The sequence below is a fragment of the Apaloderma vittatum genome, unplaced genomic scaffold (assembly GCF_000703405.1).
Source record: "Apaloderma vittatum isolate BGI_N311 unplaced genomic scaffold, ASM70340v1 scaffold5369, whole genome shotgun sequence".
Classification (NCBI taxonomy): Eukaryota; Metazoa; Chordata; class Aves; order Trogoniformes; family Trogonidae; genus Apaloderma; species Apaloderma vittatum.
In genome coordinates this window covers 53,781-73,068 of record NW_009735901.1, presented here as the reverse complement: position 1 = coordinate 73,068, position 19,288 = coordinate 53,781, and the positions used below count along the sequence as shown (strand labels likewise).

Here is a 19,288-nt window from a genome sequence, read left to right as displayed (position 1 = left end):
AAACTACGGGGGGAACTCAGCTAAATAAAGCTGAGCTACGGTGCTCCTCTCCCAGGACCCATTTGCAGAATGTTCCAAATAGAAGCAAACGTGTAGTTAAAATGGTCTCTAAAGCCAATTGCATTGCTTCACGTGGAGCCAAAACTGACTACATCACATACTCGGACTTCCCAGCATAGCATCTCTTTCAGAGATTCCTGAAAATCAGGAGCGTTTAAGGTAATGATGCTCGACTAACCGGAACCACTAGTTTCTTTGAACGACTAGTTTCTTTATTTCAGTGTTTTCCCCAAGAGGGAGCCAAGCAGCTGTTCGCCACGTAGGAGCTCTTTTGCAAGCTGCTCTAAGAATGTGCATTAGGTACTGGAGTGTTCTCCTGCTGGACTGATGTGCATCAAACCCCATCTTGCCACTTTGTGCAAGAAATTTGTTGGGTTTTGAATATCTGGTATTAAGCTCAGGATGCTGATGTGGTAGTTGTCTCTCATGTGTAACAGCTGCCAGAAAGAAGGGTCTGATTTTCTAGGTTTTGTGCATGTAAAATGTGCTTTATATCTTAGTATTTCCCTCTTGCTTTGTTGAATATTGGCTTTTGCTAGTCAGATCTTCCAGACTGAAATTGCTGGACAGGAGGAGATGGTCGTGCTTCGCATTTGCTGTGCGTGGTTGCTGCAGCTGGGTATGTTTCACCTCGAACAGGATTGAGTTGCCTGAGCATGGGCACCACCTGCAACCTGAGACCCCTTTGAGGTTTTGGGACATCTGTCGGAAGATCTAAGGCCATGTCCCTGTGGAGTGGCATCTGGGACTCGAGGGAGATACGTCGTAATTCCTATGGCACTGTGAGGTACCCACCCTAGGGATAGATTAGAAAGCAGCTGGCAAAGCTGCTGAAAGCTTTGCAACATCAGGTGAAGACCAGGGAAGAGCAATGGTTGGGTGGATGCCATGTGTCCATGTGTTTCCATGGCTGGTGCTACGCAGACCATGGATAAAACAGCTTGGGCATTGCCTTGTCACTGTGTTTGGCATTAGCTTCCACATGGGCGTATCTGGGCTTTGGTGGTGTTCCTGTAGGATTTGTGGCTATTTACCTCTCACATCTTTAATGCAGTACCTGAGTGTTGGCTAAGTTAGCGAGGAGCCCTACTGGTTTATCTGTTTTCTGACCTCTCTATAATGTCAAAATTTGCTAGTTATTCTAAGTCCTTTTCTTACAGCAGTTTCACAGCCCCTTGCCAATGCCCTGAAGCTCTAGATAATACCAACAATTGTATCCTGCTATTTGACACAGTCTCTTTTGCACCCTACACCCCTCCTCCTGTGTTTTTTTCTGAATCAGTATTTACTCTGTCCTGTTTATCCTAGTGCTTTGTTACCAGCAGAGAGGAGCGTGTCCCTCCTTCCCACAGAATTCAATGCCTTTCCGCTGGGTCTCACTTCCCAGTTGGAGCCTTGAACCACCCTCTGTTTCCTCCTTAATTCCCTCTGCCCAGATTGAAAACAGCGTGTGCCTCTGGGACTTTGATGCGATGCACCTGGGTGGGGTATTTTATTGTGCTTTTCTCCTGACAAAATGAACCATTTCAGTTCAGTTCTGTGCTTGTCATGGTGATGGAGGTCTGACTATACTTGAGCTCTCTTCTTGTTTCATCCCTGGCTCTGAGATTTCCCACTGATGGAGCAGGGTTATGCATGCAGCGGGTGCACCCCTTGCCTGGTGCAGCCCCTTGCGACCACCCTGAAATTAATTGCTCCGAGGACATGCTTGGCTGAAGGCTTTCTACTCCTTGGCTTGTGGTGGCGATGGCATGCAATGTGCTCTCCTGTTGGGTCAGCATCGCTCATCCTGCTTAGTGTATTCTAGCATTTTTATTATAATTCATCCTTCATTCTTTTTCACTGAGTCTTACTTTGTCCATCTCACTGACTTCTCCAGGTTGGACTATTTAATGGCAAAAATTCATCCTTCTTCCTGAGGTTTGATCTGTGAGTTAATAGTTCGATCCCCATCCCTCATATAGGTTTAGGACATGGTGCCTTGAAATAATGGCTTGCAGTGACAGCCATACAAGGAAGGTTGATTTTTCTGGTCCTGTAGAGCAGTGCCTGTGTCTTTTGCCGTGCTGTTGCTGTGTGGTTGAAGAACATAAGCCAAAGTGGGGAAAAAAAATATAAGGCAACACATTACTGCTTTTCACCCTTTTCAAAGTGTGCAAAAAGATATTGTGCTTTTATGGGATGCCACAAAGGTTCACAGCAAAAGCCACACGTGGCACACTCCACAACTTGTGAAGAACTTGTTGAGAGGTCACAGTGCTGGGATATTTGTGGTAGCTGGGGACTGGACGTGCTGGATCTCCCTCTGTCTCTGTGCATCCCCATCCACCTCTTTGCAGCTTTCCTCAGCTCAGTTAACTGACAGGCGTTTCCCTGGGACTGTAGAGGGCTGGGCATGTAGACAGGGTGGGTGTGCAACGGCTTAAATCTCGCGAAGTGAGTGTTGCCATCATGCTCTTCCTTGCTTCTGTCTTCATGCACCATGCTTCCACCTGCCCTCATGCTGGTGGTGTTGGGTGGTGAGCAGATGTTGTCCAGCCTCTCTTATCCTTATCTCCATCCAATAGAGAAAAAACGGGGTAATTCTTAACCACTGAAGTCCTAATTAGCTCGTTTAAAGTCTTCAGTTTAAGTCAAGTGGGCGTTGAGATATTGAACTCGTCTTGGTTTCTATGGGAGTTAGGTGTCTGACTCTGATTTGAGCCTTATATGTACTATCAGGGGTTTGCAGCATTTGATACTGAAAGCCTATTAAAATCTAGATTCTCAGAGTTTAATAATCTGCTTACATGAATATATTAGTTTCAAGCTGTTCGGAGTAGAATGACAGAGACATTTGTCCACTGCAAAACTTGTAAGCACATTAGGTATTACTGTTAGATACTGTCATTTCCAAATTTCTCAAGGCAAACTTGTACATTAATCTAAATCACCCTCATAACTCTCGTTCTCTTTATACCCTTTCCAAATTAATATATTTTAAGCACCTCGCCAGATTCTCTTATTCAGACTAGAAGTCTCAGATTTCTCTACTGTTGCCAACTTACTGTGGTTTGTTTTAATCATACAAATCATAAACAATGAAAGCACAATTGGAAGCAAGAGAGAAAAATGAGATTCTGTAATTGGAACAAAGGAAATTCCATGCCAGCAATAACCCTTTAGTTCATGAAGGGTTTGTGTGTTTTTTTGGCAGTGCTGCAAAATATCTGATACAATGGAGCCCCCAAAGAGCGAGGCTGGATAACTTTTCAAGCACATAAAACACAGCTTTGTAGCAAATGTAAGCTGTAATGAAAGGATAGTAGGCAAATTCAGTGGGTTATTGAGTGGCCTTAATTTCTTCCAGACTATTTTAGAAATTAAGTTCATGAATCTTCCTCTATTAAGCGTGCTGCTTGGTCTCAAGTTTGGACAATTTTTCCATAATCTATTTGTCTTGAACTGTACTCAGCTGGCTGAATGGAGAGAGACTTCAGACTGTCTTTTTATGTCAGGAACTTCCATTGTTTTGCTGTGAATATCTCAGCTTTTGATGTTTCTTCTTAAAGTCCCATCTCCCAGAACCAGGTGATTACCTGAGACTTCACGTTTAGAACCAAGCCAACACCCGTGGCACGCTTATGGGCTACAGCCACGTTGTGTGGGGTGGTTGGGAAGAGGCAGCACTTCCCTTTGGTGGGGAACTGAGGGCTCTCAGAGGATCCTGGAGCAGGATGTTGGAGGGCTCCCATGGTAGTGAGACCAGGCTGCGAGGTGTTGATATTTGGAAATCAAGCAGAAAATGGCTCCTTTTTATTTAGGTGAGAATGCTCCCCATGGAGAGTGTTGGATCCTCCTGATTGCTTTTGAAGAAGCTTGCTCAGAGCTGTTGGTGGTGTAAATTGACTGCGGCATTGCGAGCTCTGCAGTGACTGCAGGCAAGCAGCCGAGTGCGCGTTGTAAGCCAGGAAGGCACCTGAGAGCCACAGATCCCACCTCTTGCACCTCCATATAACAGATGCCTGCATATGGTCAAGGGATGATGGGACCATGCACCCCATATGGAAGAGGACAGTGGGGTGGACCTGCACTTCTCTGTGCTGCAGCCCACCCCCAGCCTGTGTCTGGGCTGGGGGGATTGGTATGACTGACTCCGTATCTCTGGACGGTCTCTCTTCTGAGAGGAAGCTATCAGAGAACTAAGTTGTCACTTCTTTTTAGAGTCTTATGAACTCATCCACCCTGTCTGCAGGGTGGGATGAGTGGGTTGGAAGCAGCTCCTTCCACTCGCACCACTGATATGTTGTCCCACTAAACCAAAAGGCAGCAGGGCCAGAGAGAGTGGAATGTTGTCATCACCACTGCACCCACCTTTATGGACCCATGAAAACCAGCTGGAGAGAAAACTTGGGTTCCTGCCAGGAGCATGAAGGAGAAACTTTTCTGTCTCCCCTTTTCATATCTTTTTGCCTCTTATGTGGTTAGAACTTGGTGTCACCAGCCCATGTGGTCTGTAGTAATTCATGTCCTGAAATGCAGAGCAGCTTCAGGGGACTGCAGGTGCTGGAAATGCTGTGCACTCAAGCTTGGTTATTAAGTCCTGTGCAAAGAAACCTCTTCTCTTGTATGATAGTCCTGTCTTGTAGCAGTCTGTGTTATATTTGGCCCCCATCCACTCCCTCAGACAAATATGATGCAGTGAACAGAGATAATAGAGGAAGAGCCTGCAAAGGATTCCATGCTGCTTAAATTGTGGAGCTGCAGCTGGAAGGCAGGCATAAATTAATTGTTATTTGAATGACAAACTTGCTTTCCTTTTTCTAAAAGGTGTCATTCTTTATGTTTGACTTACAGGAGTACTTTCTCTAAATCACGTCAGGCATTGCAGTAACTCATCTCTAAACCTAGCGTGGTCAGCTAGGATGAACACACATTTTACACTCATTGCCGTGTGTTTAAATTGCATTTGTCACCGTGTCTTCCTTGCTCCGAAGTCAAAGCCTGGAAGGAGCTGCATTTGGACTGGAATGACCAAACATTCATAGGAGACATTTGTGGATGGTGGGGTAGAAAGGAAGGGAAAATCCCTTAATTTAACAGCATACTTCAGCATTTACAGCTGGTGGATGAGAAGGAGTGGGAAGGGCCTGTGGTTGTGCTCTCCCCGCAAAGACCTTCAGATCATTTGTGTTTTCATCAGGTGGCTGTCTTTAAAGTTGTTTTTAGTGAGGACTGCATATCAGCACATTTTACAATGTGACATTTGTCTTTGGAAAATACCATGTCCCTAGCAAAAGCCCATGCCCAGGGAGCCCAGACAAGGAGATGCTGCTGACTAACGTTGAGACACATCAAAGAGGAAAGTATTTTGGGCTCTGCTTATGAAGTGGAAGCCAGACCATGCTCATGTTGCAACACTGATATCCCTTTGGTGCAGGGACCCCCTGGGACCATGCGGTAGACTTCAACTGCTCTGAATATTTGCTGTTCAATGCCTGGTGTCGCCATGGCAGAGTTATGCCACGGGTTTTGCGGAATGTCACAAGTGTCCTGCAGAAGAGGCTGTTTTATTGGCATAGGTTGAAAGCAGCTCAAGGTGGCTCTGAGATCTCTCCTTTTCTGCACTGTGGCTGGGGAACTTGGGAGGAAGGTGGCGCTTTGCTTTGCGGTGAGACCTGCGAGCCCACCAGCCCTGCAGTGGCTTGGTGGGACGAAGGGAATCGTGCATGGGGACTGCCCCGGGACCCCCCAGCCTGCAGCTCAGTGGGGGCTGAAAAGGCGTTTCTCTGCTGTATTAAGGCCTGGCTGCTTGGCCCGACCTTTGGGGAGGGATGCCAGCTGCCTTTTGCAGCTTTTCTGGCATTTCAGTAATGCCCATCCCTGAAGCTACATTTCAAAGTCTTTAACCCTTCGGTTGGCCGCATCCCTGAATGACTGAATGCCACCCCAGCCCTAGCGCTGGGGCAGAGCTGGTATCCCCCTCATCCCTGACCGCACCGGGACATCTCGGCTTAGCAGCACAGGGGCAATGTGTCCTGAAGCGCCTGAGACACGCAGGAGCACGACTCTGGCTCTGGATGTAACGTGTTCCTGTGCATCTTTGCAACTCATGCTCAAAGTCGTGTGGCTTGCAGTGCCCACTGCTTCAGATGACTTCTGTAACGATGCAAATGGTTCATTTTGGACTTGGTACATACCCTTGTACCGGGCCAGGTGGGAAGCACCGGGCAGTAACACTCTGCTTTTCCAGCATCACTATTCTAGGGAGAGATCCTTCTGCTAACACTTGCAGGTTTCCTTCCTTCTCTGGTAGGCTTGTCCCTCTGGGGGGGATGATCTGAGGTCCTCACCACCCCAGCAGAGCCTTCTGGAGAACAATTTCAGTCTTTGGGCACATAATTTAGGTGCACAGCTGTGGTATTACTGTGTTCCTACGTCCTGTATGACATTGCGTAGGCTACAGAAATCCTCTCTGGCAGTCATTGTGTAAATTTCAGGAGGTGTTTCGCCCACTCAGACCCAAGCTATTGAATTGCGTTGTATAAAAGTATTTAGGAGAGAGATTGTATTCATTTAGGTATGCACCAAATAGGCTTGGTTCTACTCTTGCCGAAACCTGTGGGAGATTTATCCTTCTAGTTAAATCTCTTAAACCGCAGGAGACTTTTCAGCAATGTACTTTAAAGTTTCATCAGTGTTTCAAATTAAATTTACAGTGGCTCCAAAAATGGTAGTTTATTTGGCATCTAAAAAATCATGCGTCTTGTGGATGTTCATGTTCAGTCACCAGATGTGTTTGTCAGGTTGGCACGGCAGTATTAAGCAATGGTGTGACAAATAAGCAGCAGGTTTAATGCTGCTCCCCGTGCTTTATTCCCCTACAAAAAGTTCAGCCCAAGTATTTACAGAGCCGGGCAGGTCTGTGCTTGCGGCAGCAGCATCTTCCCACGAGATGGTGCTCGGAGCATGTGGTCCTGCCGGCCTCAGTGCCAGGAAACTGGTCCTGGCCATGGGCTGCTGCCGGCTGGGGTCCAGCCTGGCCCTCTCTGCTCCCGGTTCTCCCAGTCGCTTAGCTTTCAGCCTGCAACAAGCCTCTAATTGCTTGTGTAGGTGCTTTTCTGATCCGGGAGCTGTTTTGTTGTGGGCATAGCTGTGCTCTGTACTTTGCAGGATAATGCAACTGTTTAAAAAAAAAAGAAGTTTGTAAAATGTTGAGTCCTCACAGGAGGCCCAAGTTGCTGTCTTTGCTTTGCAGTGACACTTCTTCTGTACCTGGACAAGCGGTTTCTGTTTGGAAACAGGAATACACACAGGCGTGTGGTCCTCTGTTAGAGGCACAAATGCCTGCTTTCTCTCATCCTTCTTCGTCTGTCGCCTTTCAGGGAAGCATCTCGTGGGGTTGTCAGCCCTCAGCTGGGCTGTGCATGGGGAGTGCCCAGCGCTGAGGACCCGGCTGGGGGTGCAAAAAGCTTTGGAATGGAAATCAGCCTCAGGCCTGTATTTTAAATGATGGGAATATTTCAGGTCAGGGGCAAATTCATGCTGCACCACTATAAATCTACAGGTACCTTTGCATCCCCACATGTCTGAGTCAGTCTCATTCCTAATTTAGAGATTAAGTGGGGTATCCCACTGTGTATCCCCAAAACCCTCAGTGTGCCTCGACAGCTGTTGTGGCTGAATGTCCCCGTGCTTCTTGCTTTCTTCACTGGCCAAGCATCCTCTCTGACCTGCCTTCGTCCTTGCTAGTGGGGCCACTACCCCTTCTATCTCCCCTGCTCCTTTAAATCCCTCTGAAGTCCCACCACTTCCCCAAAGCCTCTGTGAAATGGGCCGACTGGAGCTTGCCTGGCAGTGTGAGGACGAAGGAATAGCGGGCAGGGGAGCGGGGAGCTGGCAGACAGAGAGGCTGTCACTGGGGCTGGTGCTGGGAGTTGGGTAAGGACATGACGTGTAGAAGATGTGAATTCCAAGGAAGGAATATTCCTCATGTTTACCCACGGCACCGGAGAAACAGACGTACAGTAAAGCCAGGCTGATGCTTGGTGTTATCTCGGTGATCTCGCTTTCGTAGCTGTGCCGGGGTTTTGGCAGCGTGTACTCAGGCTGTCAGCTGTTGGAAATGAGGATTTGTTCTGTATCGCGGCCCATCATTGGGGCTGTGATGAATACCAGCAACCCGCAGCTCCACTGTGCTCTGTGCCACTGCTGTGGCTGCCAGTAGCCAGCGGTGGCAGCCGCCTGCTCTGGTCCTGAAGCCGAGTTTGAGGTTGGTGTGGATGTGTTTGTCTCACATCCTGAGCATCATGAACTGTTACCCAGGTACTGAGTGTAGAAACGAGTTCCTCCAAAGGCAAGCATGCAGCAGTCCCTGTACCCCTCTTCTCACTTTTTTTGGACTGATAAACTTTGCCATTCCGTAAATTTTGCAGCAATATATTTATATTTCTTCCATAATCACCGATTAAAAAGCTGAGTGCGGGCTTAGCTGCCCTCCTCTGCAGAGTTGCCCTGGAAGCTCTGGAAGGGTCCCTGTGGAGAACTGCACCTGGAAATCTCTCCGCCAGCTCTGAATCTGCTTTACAGGTGCTTTACTTTGCACAGTACCCATGTAAATAAAGGTATCGCATGGTGCAGAGCCCAGCACCGAACCAAAGTCAGAGTACCTTCTAAGCAGTTACTTTGATCCCCAAGGCTGGATCTCATCAAAGACTGAAATAAGGGTTGTTTGACAACACCTATTTTCCATTAGCAATGTTGACAGCATTAATTATGTTCCGATGCTTTAATTCTTTATTATTGAAATCACACATCAGTGATAGTAATTATTTTGCAAGGGGGTTGATGTTATGCTAATCAGCTTGCAGTTAACTGGGTCATCCCACTCATTTTTTTGGCTGTGGGCACAACACTACAGCTCTTGTACTGGAGTCTCTGTGGTCTGCCAAGATTTATTTTAAACAAACATGAGCAAGCCAGAATTTCTGAGCCAGCTTTTTTAGGACTCTTGGGTGCAAGTTATGTGAAAATATTTATCCCTGTTGTATACTGTTTAATGTCTTCCTTGGTTACTAATGGACTGGAAAGGACTTCATTGTCCTCAAGTGATACAAGTACATCATCTTGCTGCTTTTCCAAGGCAGAGCAGAAATATTTATGGGAATCTTCTGCTTTCTCTTTGTCATTTTTAACTGTCTTGCACTCTCTGTTTTGGAAGGGGCTGGTGCTTATCTTGGGATTTCTTCTGTTTGCACTGAACTTTAAGGATCTCCTCTCTATTAGCCCGTCACATCATGGTCTCCTCTGTTCTCACTCCCACAGGTACAGCCCTCAAATCACAAGGAATGGAGCAAAAGCTCAGCCTGGCAACCATGAGGTGAAGATGAAAGGTCCTGAGCCAGTGATCAGCCAGATTATTGACAAGCTGAAACACATCAACCAGGTTTGTTGCAGGCGTGCCAGCAGGGATGGCTCCAGAGTGGGCGGTTTCCGAATCAGTTTGGCTTCCCCCGCACTTTCTTTGGGCTCAGACAGACAACCTGGGGCATCTCCATCTTCAGCAGCTGTGTGCAGAGCCAGTGCCACCTTGGCCCCACATGGTACCACTCCTGTGGCAGGTCCTGATTGCTGCACGCTGGCCTGGAGCTCCTTGGGTGCACCAGGAACTCTGGGGCACGTGCCTTGCACCCTCCAGGGCTCACTCTGCACCCGGGCAATGGGCGGAGGCGTCCCTACAGCTTCTGCTGGGCATCCCTCCCCTTCATGGTGGAGGAGCAGGAAAGATGGAGCTGCTGTGGTACCCCCAAGCACAAGGTGCTGGCAGGGGTTTATGTGACATGTGCCTGATGTCCCCTCTGGCTGGACGAGTCCCCCTTGGCATTGCTCGTGGCTGGAAGGGAGGGTTCCCTTTGATGTATCTCCCTGGACGTCCACTCCTGGTCACTACTGGGGCAAGTTACCATCAAATGGGGAAGTGGCAGAGTTGCATGAGACCCTTTCCGCTGTGGAAGGAGCTTTCTTCCCACGATCTGAGACCTGGCATCCTTGCTGGAACAAGCAGTATCTTGTCTCCACCCATCATGCCAGGCCAGGTTAGGTCTGTGAACAAGCCCTGCTGCTGCCAAAGGATTAGGTGGCACCTCTGTGCCGCGTTCAGCTCGTGATTCTTAACCTCCCAAAGCTCTTCTGCACCACTGCCTCAGGCCAGCTGGGCTAGTGTCTGGATCTGGACTCTGCTCTCGTCTCTTTGTCATTGAGTAACTACAGAGGGGATGTTTTTCAGTAGGCTGATAGCTTGGACCTCTCTACTTTCCAGGGACACTGCGTTGAGACCTCACAGGGCAAACACCTGGATGCTAATGGTGTTAATACAGCTGAGCTCCCCAGTCTCTCCTGAGTGAGTTCTTACCAGTGGGTACCTTGTTCAGGGTTGTTCCGACAAGAGGCTTTAGGCAGCGGCGGGTTCCCGGGGTTAAACCCAGCTTCACTTCCTGGCTGGGTGGGCTGCGAAGGCTGCTCTGTGAGTTGCTGGCTTAGCGACTTTTCTGCTAACCTCTGCTTTCCTGCTCCCGGGACTGCCAGGGACTGTTTTCATAGCAGTTCCTCGTTTAACCCCTGCGCCCTGCGATGCAGGCACGCCTCATTAGGTGCTGTCTGGGAGCGGATGCGGTGAGGGAATCGGGGTCCCTGGGAGCACTCCGACATGTGGGAGCTGATGTGGGCAGCAGCGGCGCAGCCCGCTCTGCCTTCTGCGCCGAGCTGTGCTATCTGCCAACAGCCCATAATTATTAAAAGAGGGGGGGAAAAAATAGCATAATCAGCTCCCTATTAAGTGGGGTAGAGGGCAGGCTTCAACCTGCAGGTGATAATGATATTTTGCCATTCACAGTGAGAAAGTGGCACCGAACAAAACATGGTTATTAGTGTACTTGAAACTGCTGACATAAAGTTGTTGTGAAATGCTGGCTGCCAGATTGGGTCAAGTTAGGTCTTTGCTGAACAGTTCAGGCTGTTGAGGAGCAGAGATTTGTGGAACAGGAGACCCTGGGTAAACATGGCCAGGCTGAACTCAGCTGTTTGCAGCAGCAGAGTGTCTTTGTTGGCTGCTGCTCGGAGAAAAATAGTGGTAAGGGGATGAATGTGGTCAGCTCAGTCATGATCTCTTAGACCTTACCCTCCTTGGCTTGTGCAGCTGGATTGGAAGGTGTTATGGGGGACAGGTGAATTGTTTTCGTTTAAATGACATAAATGTATAAGTCTGAAAAATATCAAACCCTCTTGTAAAGTTGTGTTAGAGAAAGAGGAGGAATTGAGAATAAAATCAGGAGAAAATGGGAAGTAATTTATGAATAGTTATGAACATAGCTATTCCTGTGGAGGGTCTGTATTCTACAGAACGTGGCTTATATATCATGAAACTAACTCTGGATGTTAGTTAAATTTGGGATTTGGGGTGTCAGAGCTCAGCATCACACTTCTTTTCCTGGCCTACCAAAGTTTTGCGCTCTCCTTCACATCTGGAACACATCTTGAACATTGAAGAGTAGTAAATGTGGAAGGAGCAGCAGCTCTGGATGAATTACAGTTTGTGTTTTTCAGGTGTTGGCTTCAGATCTGGGAAGCAGTGGGGACTCCCAGGCTGGAGAAGGGTGAAAATCTCCTTATCCACTAAGCTCAAACCAACAGTGGCTTTTCAGGGTTTTCAAAGATCCAGAGTCTTTTGGAGGAGAAGAGCATCTTTTCCAGTGTTTTGTTGTGTTTAGAGCTGTAAACCGCGTGACTGGCAGTAAATTGTGGATTTAGTGGCGTATGATGACTTCTTCCTAGTGTGTTGTGTTACAGATGAGGCTTAGGTTTTGTGGAATTGGGTAGGGTCAGGAACTGTCCTAGCTGCTGCAATTTTTTAGAATTCCACAGTTTTTACTTTTTCTTGGAGATTTTTGCTAATGTGTAATTTGCCCATGATTTGGCTTCAACTTACTCGAGCCTGCTGAAGCTGCTGAAAAATGTGTGTTCCTTCAGCAGTATGTGGCATTTTCAAGCTTGCTTGAGTTTGGCGAATGTTGTGTGTGGAAAACGTGCTTGTTCATTAGTTCATGTCTTCTCAAACTGAGTCTGGGTAAGCGCACACATTTATATGAGAAATTCTCATTGAACTTCTGCAGTTAGAAATGAGAATGGTGTCTGTGCATTCGAACAAAATTCATGTTAGGAAGACAGAAAACCTAACCTACAGAGAAGGGGAAGTGAAAGTTTGCCAGATTGTATTACTTTGGTTCAAGCACCTTTTATCAAGCTAAAATAAATAAATGAATAAAGCATGGCTGCCTGAGCAGGGTGCTACCTCAAGTCCGTCGTTTCTGGACCAGTTGCCCTCAGAGGTGCCTGCTCATCAGATCAAGACTCCAGACCACTTCTGTTTCACCCCAATGTGTGACTGTGGGTGGTGCTACTTTTTGCGCGTTGGTGGGCGACGCAGTTTATTATTGCCATATTGGAAGTAAGGATTTTTTTTTTTTCAGTTCTGTTAGATGTCTACCAAGTTTTGATTTGAGTTATTTTTGCTGTGTGCCCAGAGGCACGAGCAGCCCATCCATAAATACTCGCGTTGTTAACTCAGCTGGGAGGCCAAGGGTCACCTTCAGGAAAATGAGTTGGAATTGGTTCCTAACTTTTATTTCCCAGAGTGGATGGGGTCTGTTTCTAGCTAGAAGGGTTTTCACTCATCCCACACATGAAACTATATTGAAACTGAAAGGTTATTCAGTGTCAGCACAAGGTCTTGCTCGTTTTTTTTGTGATTTGGTGACATCTCTAGGCAAAAAGCAATGTGCAAGGTGAGCTATTTCCTCTGGTCATGCAGTTTTCCTCCCACCACAGGGATGTTTGGGTGGCTGACCGGTTGAGATGAACTTCAGGTTTTAACAGATGGACATGGAGGTGGGAGCTGCAGTGTCCCATGTCCCACATCCTGGGTACTCTGCCACCCTGTTTAACTCCTATTAATCTTCCTCCTCCAAGAAAGGCTCTGGAGAGTGGATGTGAGTGATGCTGGTGTGAGGATGCAGCAGGGATGGAGACCATGGGTACTGAATTGGCTGATGTGACACCCTTATGTGACACCCAGTGCTCATGGGGCTCTGACACCATTGCAGTGGATGCTTTGCCCCATCCTTACTGCACTTATCTGTTTCAGTTTGTGCCCAGTTCCGATCCCTTTTTATGCTTGGTTAAATCCTGGTGTTTATCACAGGACCATCTCTAGGAGGATGAGCGCAGTTTTGGAAGAAAAAGGGGGGAGGAAACTCCACCAAAAATGAATAGTAAAATCCATAAAAGGAAACTTAACTGGCAGAGATGTGTCTTTACAAGATTGAAGGGCCTGGAAACATATTGTACATTTCCAGACACTCGAGTTAAGGGCTCATTTAGAATATTTCAGATATACTGGAGTTTGACAGTTCTTTGGTTTCCACATCAAACAATCTGTAATTTATTGCCCCGTATAGGGACTGTGTTTTTATCATATTGCATATTCTCTAGCCAGAAACCTAACTACTATATAAGCTCTTGAAAAAATAAACCCTTTGGGGATCGGAATCCAAGCAATATGTTCTCACAGACCCTGAGAAACCCGCTTTGATTTATTTCCTTGGAAATAAGGGGAACGCACAATTTCTTGGAGTCTTACAGCTGTTCCCCCAAGCAGGATCTCGCCGCCTTTCTTCACGCACTCGGTGTAAAGACCCGGGTCCTGCAGCGAGCCCCATGTGAAAGAACCTCGCATCAGTCTTCGTGGGGTTTGCAGGAGGATGAGAACAAAATTTAGAGGTTTTATGAGGTAGTAAAACACGCAGCTCTAGCTGGAAGGTAAAAAAAAAAAGGAGGCCCAGAGGTGCGAATGACCGAAGACAAAATAGACTTGAAGTCCACATAAAAAAGTGTGCCCCAGCGTTTAAATAGCCGTGTTTGAAGGTGGTTTGATCAACCAATATGTCCTATATTTGTTTGTAGGTTTAATGGGCTGTTTCCCTGCGGCCTGGCTGCTGGGAGAGGCCATGGCGGAGGTCACCCAGAAGTTAATTTGGAAAGAGGCCAAAAGGCCACAACTTGATTGAATCAAATGTAAACAAAATAGGCCTGGGAACGGCGTGATGCCCTTGTGCCCGAGTCTCTCTCAACTCTGTTGCTCAAAAAATGGCAGAGCAGGGACTGGCCAAGGGGGTTTAACCCCACGGCGGGGGGGGGGCCAGCAAAGGGTCGGATCCAGACCCCGCTCAGGGCACATGGGGAACCGGCAAATGGGCTCCCTGGGCACGGGGCTGGTGCCCTGATGGACACTCACTGGGCTCAAAGCAGGGAAAACCGTTCAATTTACTGTGGGACCCCCTGGGGAAGCTTTCGGGAATATATTTCCCCTTCAGAAAAATCCGTGACGCTGACAGGTTTGGTGGAATAGTGGTTCTCTGTGGCCTGCTAGGTTCTGCAAGGTTTATTATTCTCATAGTTTTAAAATTCTCTAGAGAGATGAAACAGCATAATAATTAGAAAAATGCGCAAACTACCAGATTGTTAAATAACGTTATGTGCAATGCTTATCACTTGAAAATACAATATTTAAATTGCACCAAAACAAATTGCTTTTTGGCTAATTTTCCACTTTTAAATTTAATAAGTTAACACTGCGATGTCTGAAGTGCTGTATATGTGTAATATAATTTATCAAGTCCTCAAAAGAAATGTTAATAAACATGATAATTACTTGAACACGCCTTTTGTTCAACATTATTGAACAGTTTGTAGCAATTAAAATATTAAAACCACATGTTGTTGAAAGCAACCAGACATTGCAATAATTTCTTACTAAGGCTATTAAATAAAATGACAGAAGATTTTTATTTTAATGATAAATGCATTTTTGGAATGGATCAGTTAATTCTTCTTTTACTACACGAAATAATCTATAGCTCCACCAAGTCTAGGCCTGGTATTTAAAGACTAACTCCATCCGCCTTTTGAGCCGGGCTGTCATTAACGCACTGGGTAAATGCTCTCCGACTCCCTATGCAAGCGGCAATTACAGCATTTTGCCAGGCCAGTTAAATCGGGGGAAGTGTGACCCTCTGTAACAAGAACATAATTAGATTTGAACGTATCTGACTGTCGAGTTGCTTTTTAAACCTAAAGCCCTCCTTCCCGTCTTAGTAAGCGCTGGCATTTGCCCACGCCGGCTATTGCCTGTTGGGACCCTATCTGCAAACGCCCCGGCTTTATCAGGTTTGTTGTGGGAACACATTATCTACAGGTCACCCAAAATGGGTTTTCTTTAACAGACAGAGATTAATTGGACCTGGTGTGTTTGCATGTCTGTTTTTAAACAGAGGTGTAATCTGGGCTCTGTTTGCTGAACTTTCTTGCCTGTTTTACCTGTGGTCTTGCACGACACAGGGGAACGTAAGGCGCTATTAAGGTCCACGCTTTTACTGCTTGTGCAGTTATGTTTGCTGTGGAATGTGAGGTATTTCCCATTTTCAGTAAGGAAAGGAGAGTAAAATAGGCATATTTCTGCCTGTCATCTGAAGTCCTCGTCAGCTGGTTTTGGAGAAAATAATTGGTTGTAGAATTTTCCACAGAGCGCCCAAGTCCTTTGGTCCATGGCCATATTTTCCTTTTTTTTTTGTTTTGTTAAATAATGGGACTGCAGAGCTATCATTTTCTGAGACAAGATTCACTGTTTCTTGTCCTTCCTACTTTCATTTGTCCTTTCCCTGGCAATGAATTTCAGGAGCACACGGTAGAGGACTCGGAAAGGCGCTTTCCTGTCTGAAGCCACATATCTCCTTTATCGGTGTGAAATAGGAACATCTCACCTGTGCTGCTTTTTTTTGCTAATCCCACTTGCCTTTCCAGGGGTTGCTGTATTCATCCATGGTGATTCACAGCTTCTGAGTTTTTGGAATAGTTGTTGAGACTCCGCATCTTAGCTGAGGCCCGGTTGAGACTAAAGGAGTGTCAAAGCTTTCCCAGATGGTGAATCCAGCTTGTTGCAAGACCAGGGAGGTGCTGGGGCTGAGCGTGGGAGGATGGCAGTTTTGGCTGGTTTCCACAGTAGTTTATTTTCTGGTGTTCATAACCTTTGGGTAACATAAATAGCATTTTATCCTGCCCTGAAATTCCCTGGTTGCTGCGGTCTTAGGCATGTGAAGGGATTCAACTGTGCCCCGGTGGCTTCAGCTCCGGCGGGGAGGCAGGTGCCTCAGGTGTGTCCTGCAGGGACGAGCCTCCAAACAATACTATGGAAATCATCTGGAAAAAAATTACCTTGAAAGGGGATTCATTTGCTTTTGTGTCCAAAGCATACTGCTGATGCACAGCGGTACTTTAAAACAAACACCAGATATCCTGTACCAGTGCTGGAGTTTATCCTGTTGTGGAGGAAACAAACCTGAAGGAATCCTTGTGCAGCAAAACACAGTGTAAGTGGAGCTGTTGATACCAAATTAACAGCTAATTACAGTTATTCTGAGCCTTGTTAATTGTATCAAGTGTCTCCTTGTGCTGTGTCTCAGGCTGGTAATTTAATCAGTAGATGTCCAAGGTAGGTGTCCTCCCTCATGGTCCCAGTAACAAAGCAGACAGCTCTCTGGCATTGGTGGGATGATTGGCAGGTTTCTCATTTATGGATTTTACTCCAAAATTTTACTTAATATCAAGGTTTTTGAAATGTGGTCCAGACTGAAAGGGGACTGGGGTTCAGGGAGCTAATCTTTGTTGTCCAGAGCAGGCCTGGAAAGTAACCTATGGTCTTCTTGGCTGCAAATCTGATTGCTTTTGTTCCTGAGAAAAAGCCTCACGAACAACCACTTCTGATTCTAGCCTGACGTTTTTGTCACTGCGTAGCAGGGTAAGGGAGCAAAAAGCAGCAGCATCAGACGAGCTCTGGGCAGGGAAGGCCACCTGTGGCAGGAGGTCTGATCCACTTTGCTTCGAGAGCCTCGGGCCCCACTGGTGGCGTTGCCCTGAGCAGTGTTACCTGCGAGATTTCTGCTCCAGCTGGTGCCAGGAAAGTTGGAGCTGGGCGTTTCCCGGGTGCAATTCTGCCACTTCACCAAACTGCTTGTCTGCGGTGGGAACAAGGCGCACTTAGGGCATTTTTTTTCTCCCAGAGGTGTCATGTGGTCCATGACACCAGCCTGAGGATGGGTAGTGGAGGAGTCCTTCCAAGATCCTGCCTGCTCGGCCTGCTGTGGCTTCGTGTGTACCCTATGCTGAAGGAACTGAAAGCACTCACTGGTTTGGCTTCCCTTTAATGGAAAAGGCAGCCTAAGGTGTCTTACGCAGTAGCGTGCAGAAACATGTTAGCCAGCTGAGGCAGTTCTCCTTCTGGTCTCAACAGCTTCATTCTTGTGACAAATGTCACCAGAGCCCTCCTGGTCTGAAGCAGAAGAGGCATCAAACCTACACCTGACCCAGCAACCCTGCTCTGGGAAAGGGTGGTCCCTTTTCCTAAAGCACTGGCTTGGCTTGGTAAGAAGCCAAGACTGCCCCTGATGCTCTCTCCCACCTCCGTGGAGGCAGTGGCCAGCACAGACCGCTGCAGCTTTCATCCAAGCTGTGCTGCTGTCACAAAGTGCAAGAGGTTCTGTACATTTTGGCTAATGAATAATTTGTAATCATGCTCCTGATGGAGCATATATCTGTAATTAGGCAGTTCTCCAGGCTGGCAAACCCTGTCCTCAGTTGGTGAGACTGTTTTGACCGGTCTGCATTGGGGCAGGTATAAATAACCCCTGTGGCTCAGGAGGACTCTCTCGGTTAATGTTGTTGCTCATTAAACTACTTAGCTTGGTTTTGAGACCTAACTAACTGCAGAGGCTGGGATGTATTTTTGTGCTTTTGCTGCTGGAGCACATTCTGCCAGAGATGGCCCTTGCAGCACATAAAACCCTGAGACCAAACAGGGAAATTTAGGTTGCAGCAGTATTTATTGCCTATGGCCTCACACAACTGTACTGCAAGGGAACAATATATAAAAGCAGCAAATGTGCTTGGCAGGCCTTTCTGAGGACACATGTAAGAAGATGCTGTCTTGTGGAGCACGGTCAGCAGGGAGGTGGGAGGCAGCTGGCAGATGATGAGTGTTTGAGCCATCAAGAAATACTGTGATGGGCAGGAAGTTACTTTTTATTTTTGGCAGGACCCCTCAAATGCCTCCTGTCTACAAGTGGGAAAGGAGTTTACTGACCTTTTCGTGGAGCACATAAGCTCCTAAATGCTGAGGGTGAGACTCATGTAGGTACATTTCAGGACTTCCTCTGCAAGTGTTGGGTCTCACTGGGGAAGGGTATAAAGTCACCAGCTTTGAATCTAATTTAAACACTGAGTTGGTTCAGCTGCTCAGTTGGGAGCTGTGTATCTGTGTAGGAGAAATGCCCTGGGCAGGGCTCCTCCTGCCTCTTGCCTGCAGCTCTGGAGACCTGAGCTCCACAGGTTCTGTTCCTATTGAATGCGTTCAGCATCAGGGATGAGTTGCACCCCAAGGTATCAGCGGTGCCCATGCTGGAGCCTGGATGTTTCCTTATCCTGTTTGTAGACCCATCCTAGGAGGCAGGTTCCAATATTGACACTGGAGAAGCTGTGTCTGTCAAGTTAGATTTTCCCCTCTTTGGTTTTTAGCAAGCAGCAGCCATGCTCTGAATGCAGAGGAGAGCTGCCCAGGAGCCAGCCCAGCCCTCAGCCGTTAAGTAGGGACCACAGAGGCTGGAGAGACCCCATTCCCAGAATTATTTCTGGTCTGGTTTGTCTCAGTTGAATGCCTGTTTAATGTGAAGTACACAAATACTTGTTTCAGCAGGGCCAGGGGCTTGGGGCTCCCGGCTCCAGCTGGACACCATCCCCAGCAGCCTCAGTGTCATCCTGTCTACGGTCCCTGCACACAGGACAGCGTGGTGTCTGTCAGTTGGCGGAGGTGGCCATGGGACACTGGAGGCCATCAACCCTCCCAGTTTCCAAGGAGCACATCCAGGGCTCAGCTAGGCACAGCCTGCCCCAGTGCAGTGGCCAGCGGGTCCCCAGCAAGGGCAGACCAGCTGTGCTCGCTTCTCCTTCTGGCAGAAATCTCTGTACAGGACAACATTCTGCACAAAAATACATGATTTGGGAAGTCACTCTCCACAGGCAGCTTTCAGGAAAAAAGGGAAATGGCTGGGACAGATTTGCCTCTCATTTGTGTGGCAGAAGGAGAAGA

The 19,288-nt window shown here is 47.4% G+C and overlaps 1 protein-coding gene across 1 annotated transcript in view; it reads left to right on the top strand.

Moving 5' to 3' along the window:
• GPC3 (glypican 3) overlaps window positions 1–19,288 on the top strand; it is a gene marked incomplete at its 5' end in the record, with an annotated part of 79,597 nt that overhangs the window by 25,873 nt on the left and 34,436 nt on the right. The window contains one exon of the mRNA XM_009876777.1: window positions 9,364–9,484. Within this exon, the coding sequence (XP_009875079.1) occupies window positions 9,364–9,484 (121 nt within the window). The remainder of the gene's footprint in view (window positions 1–9,363; window positions 9,485–19,288) is intronic.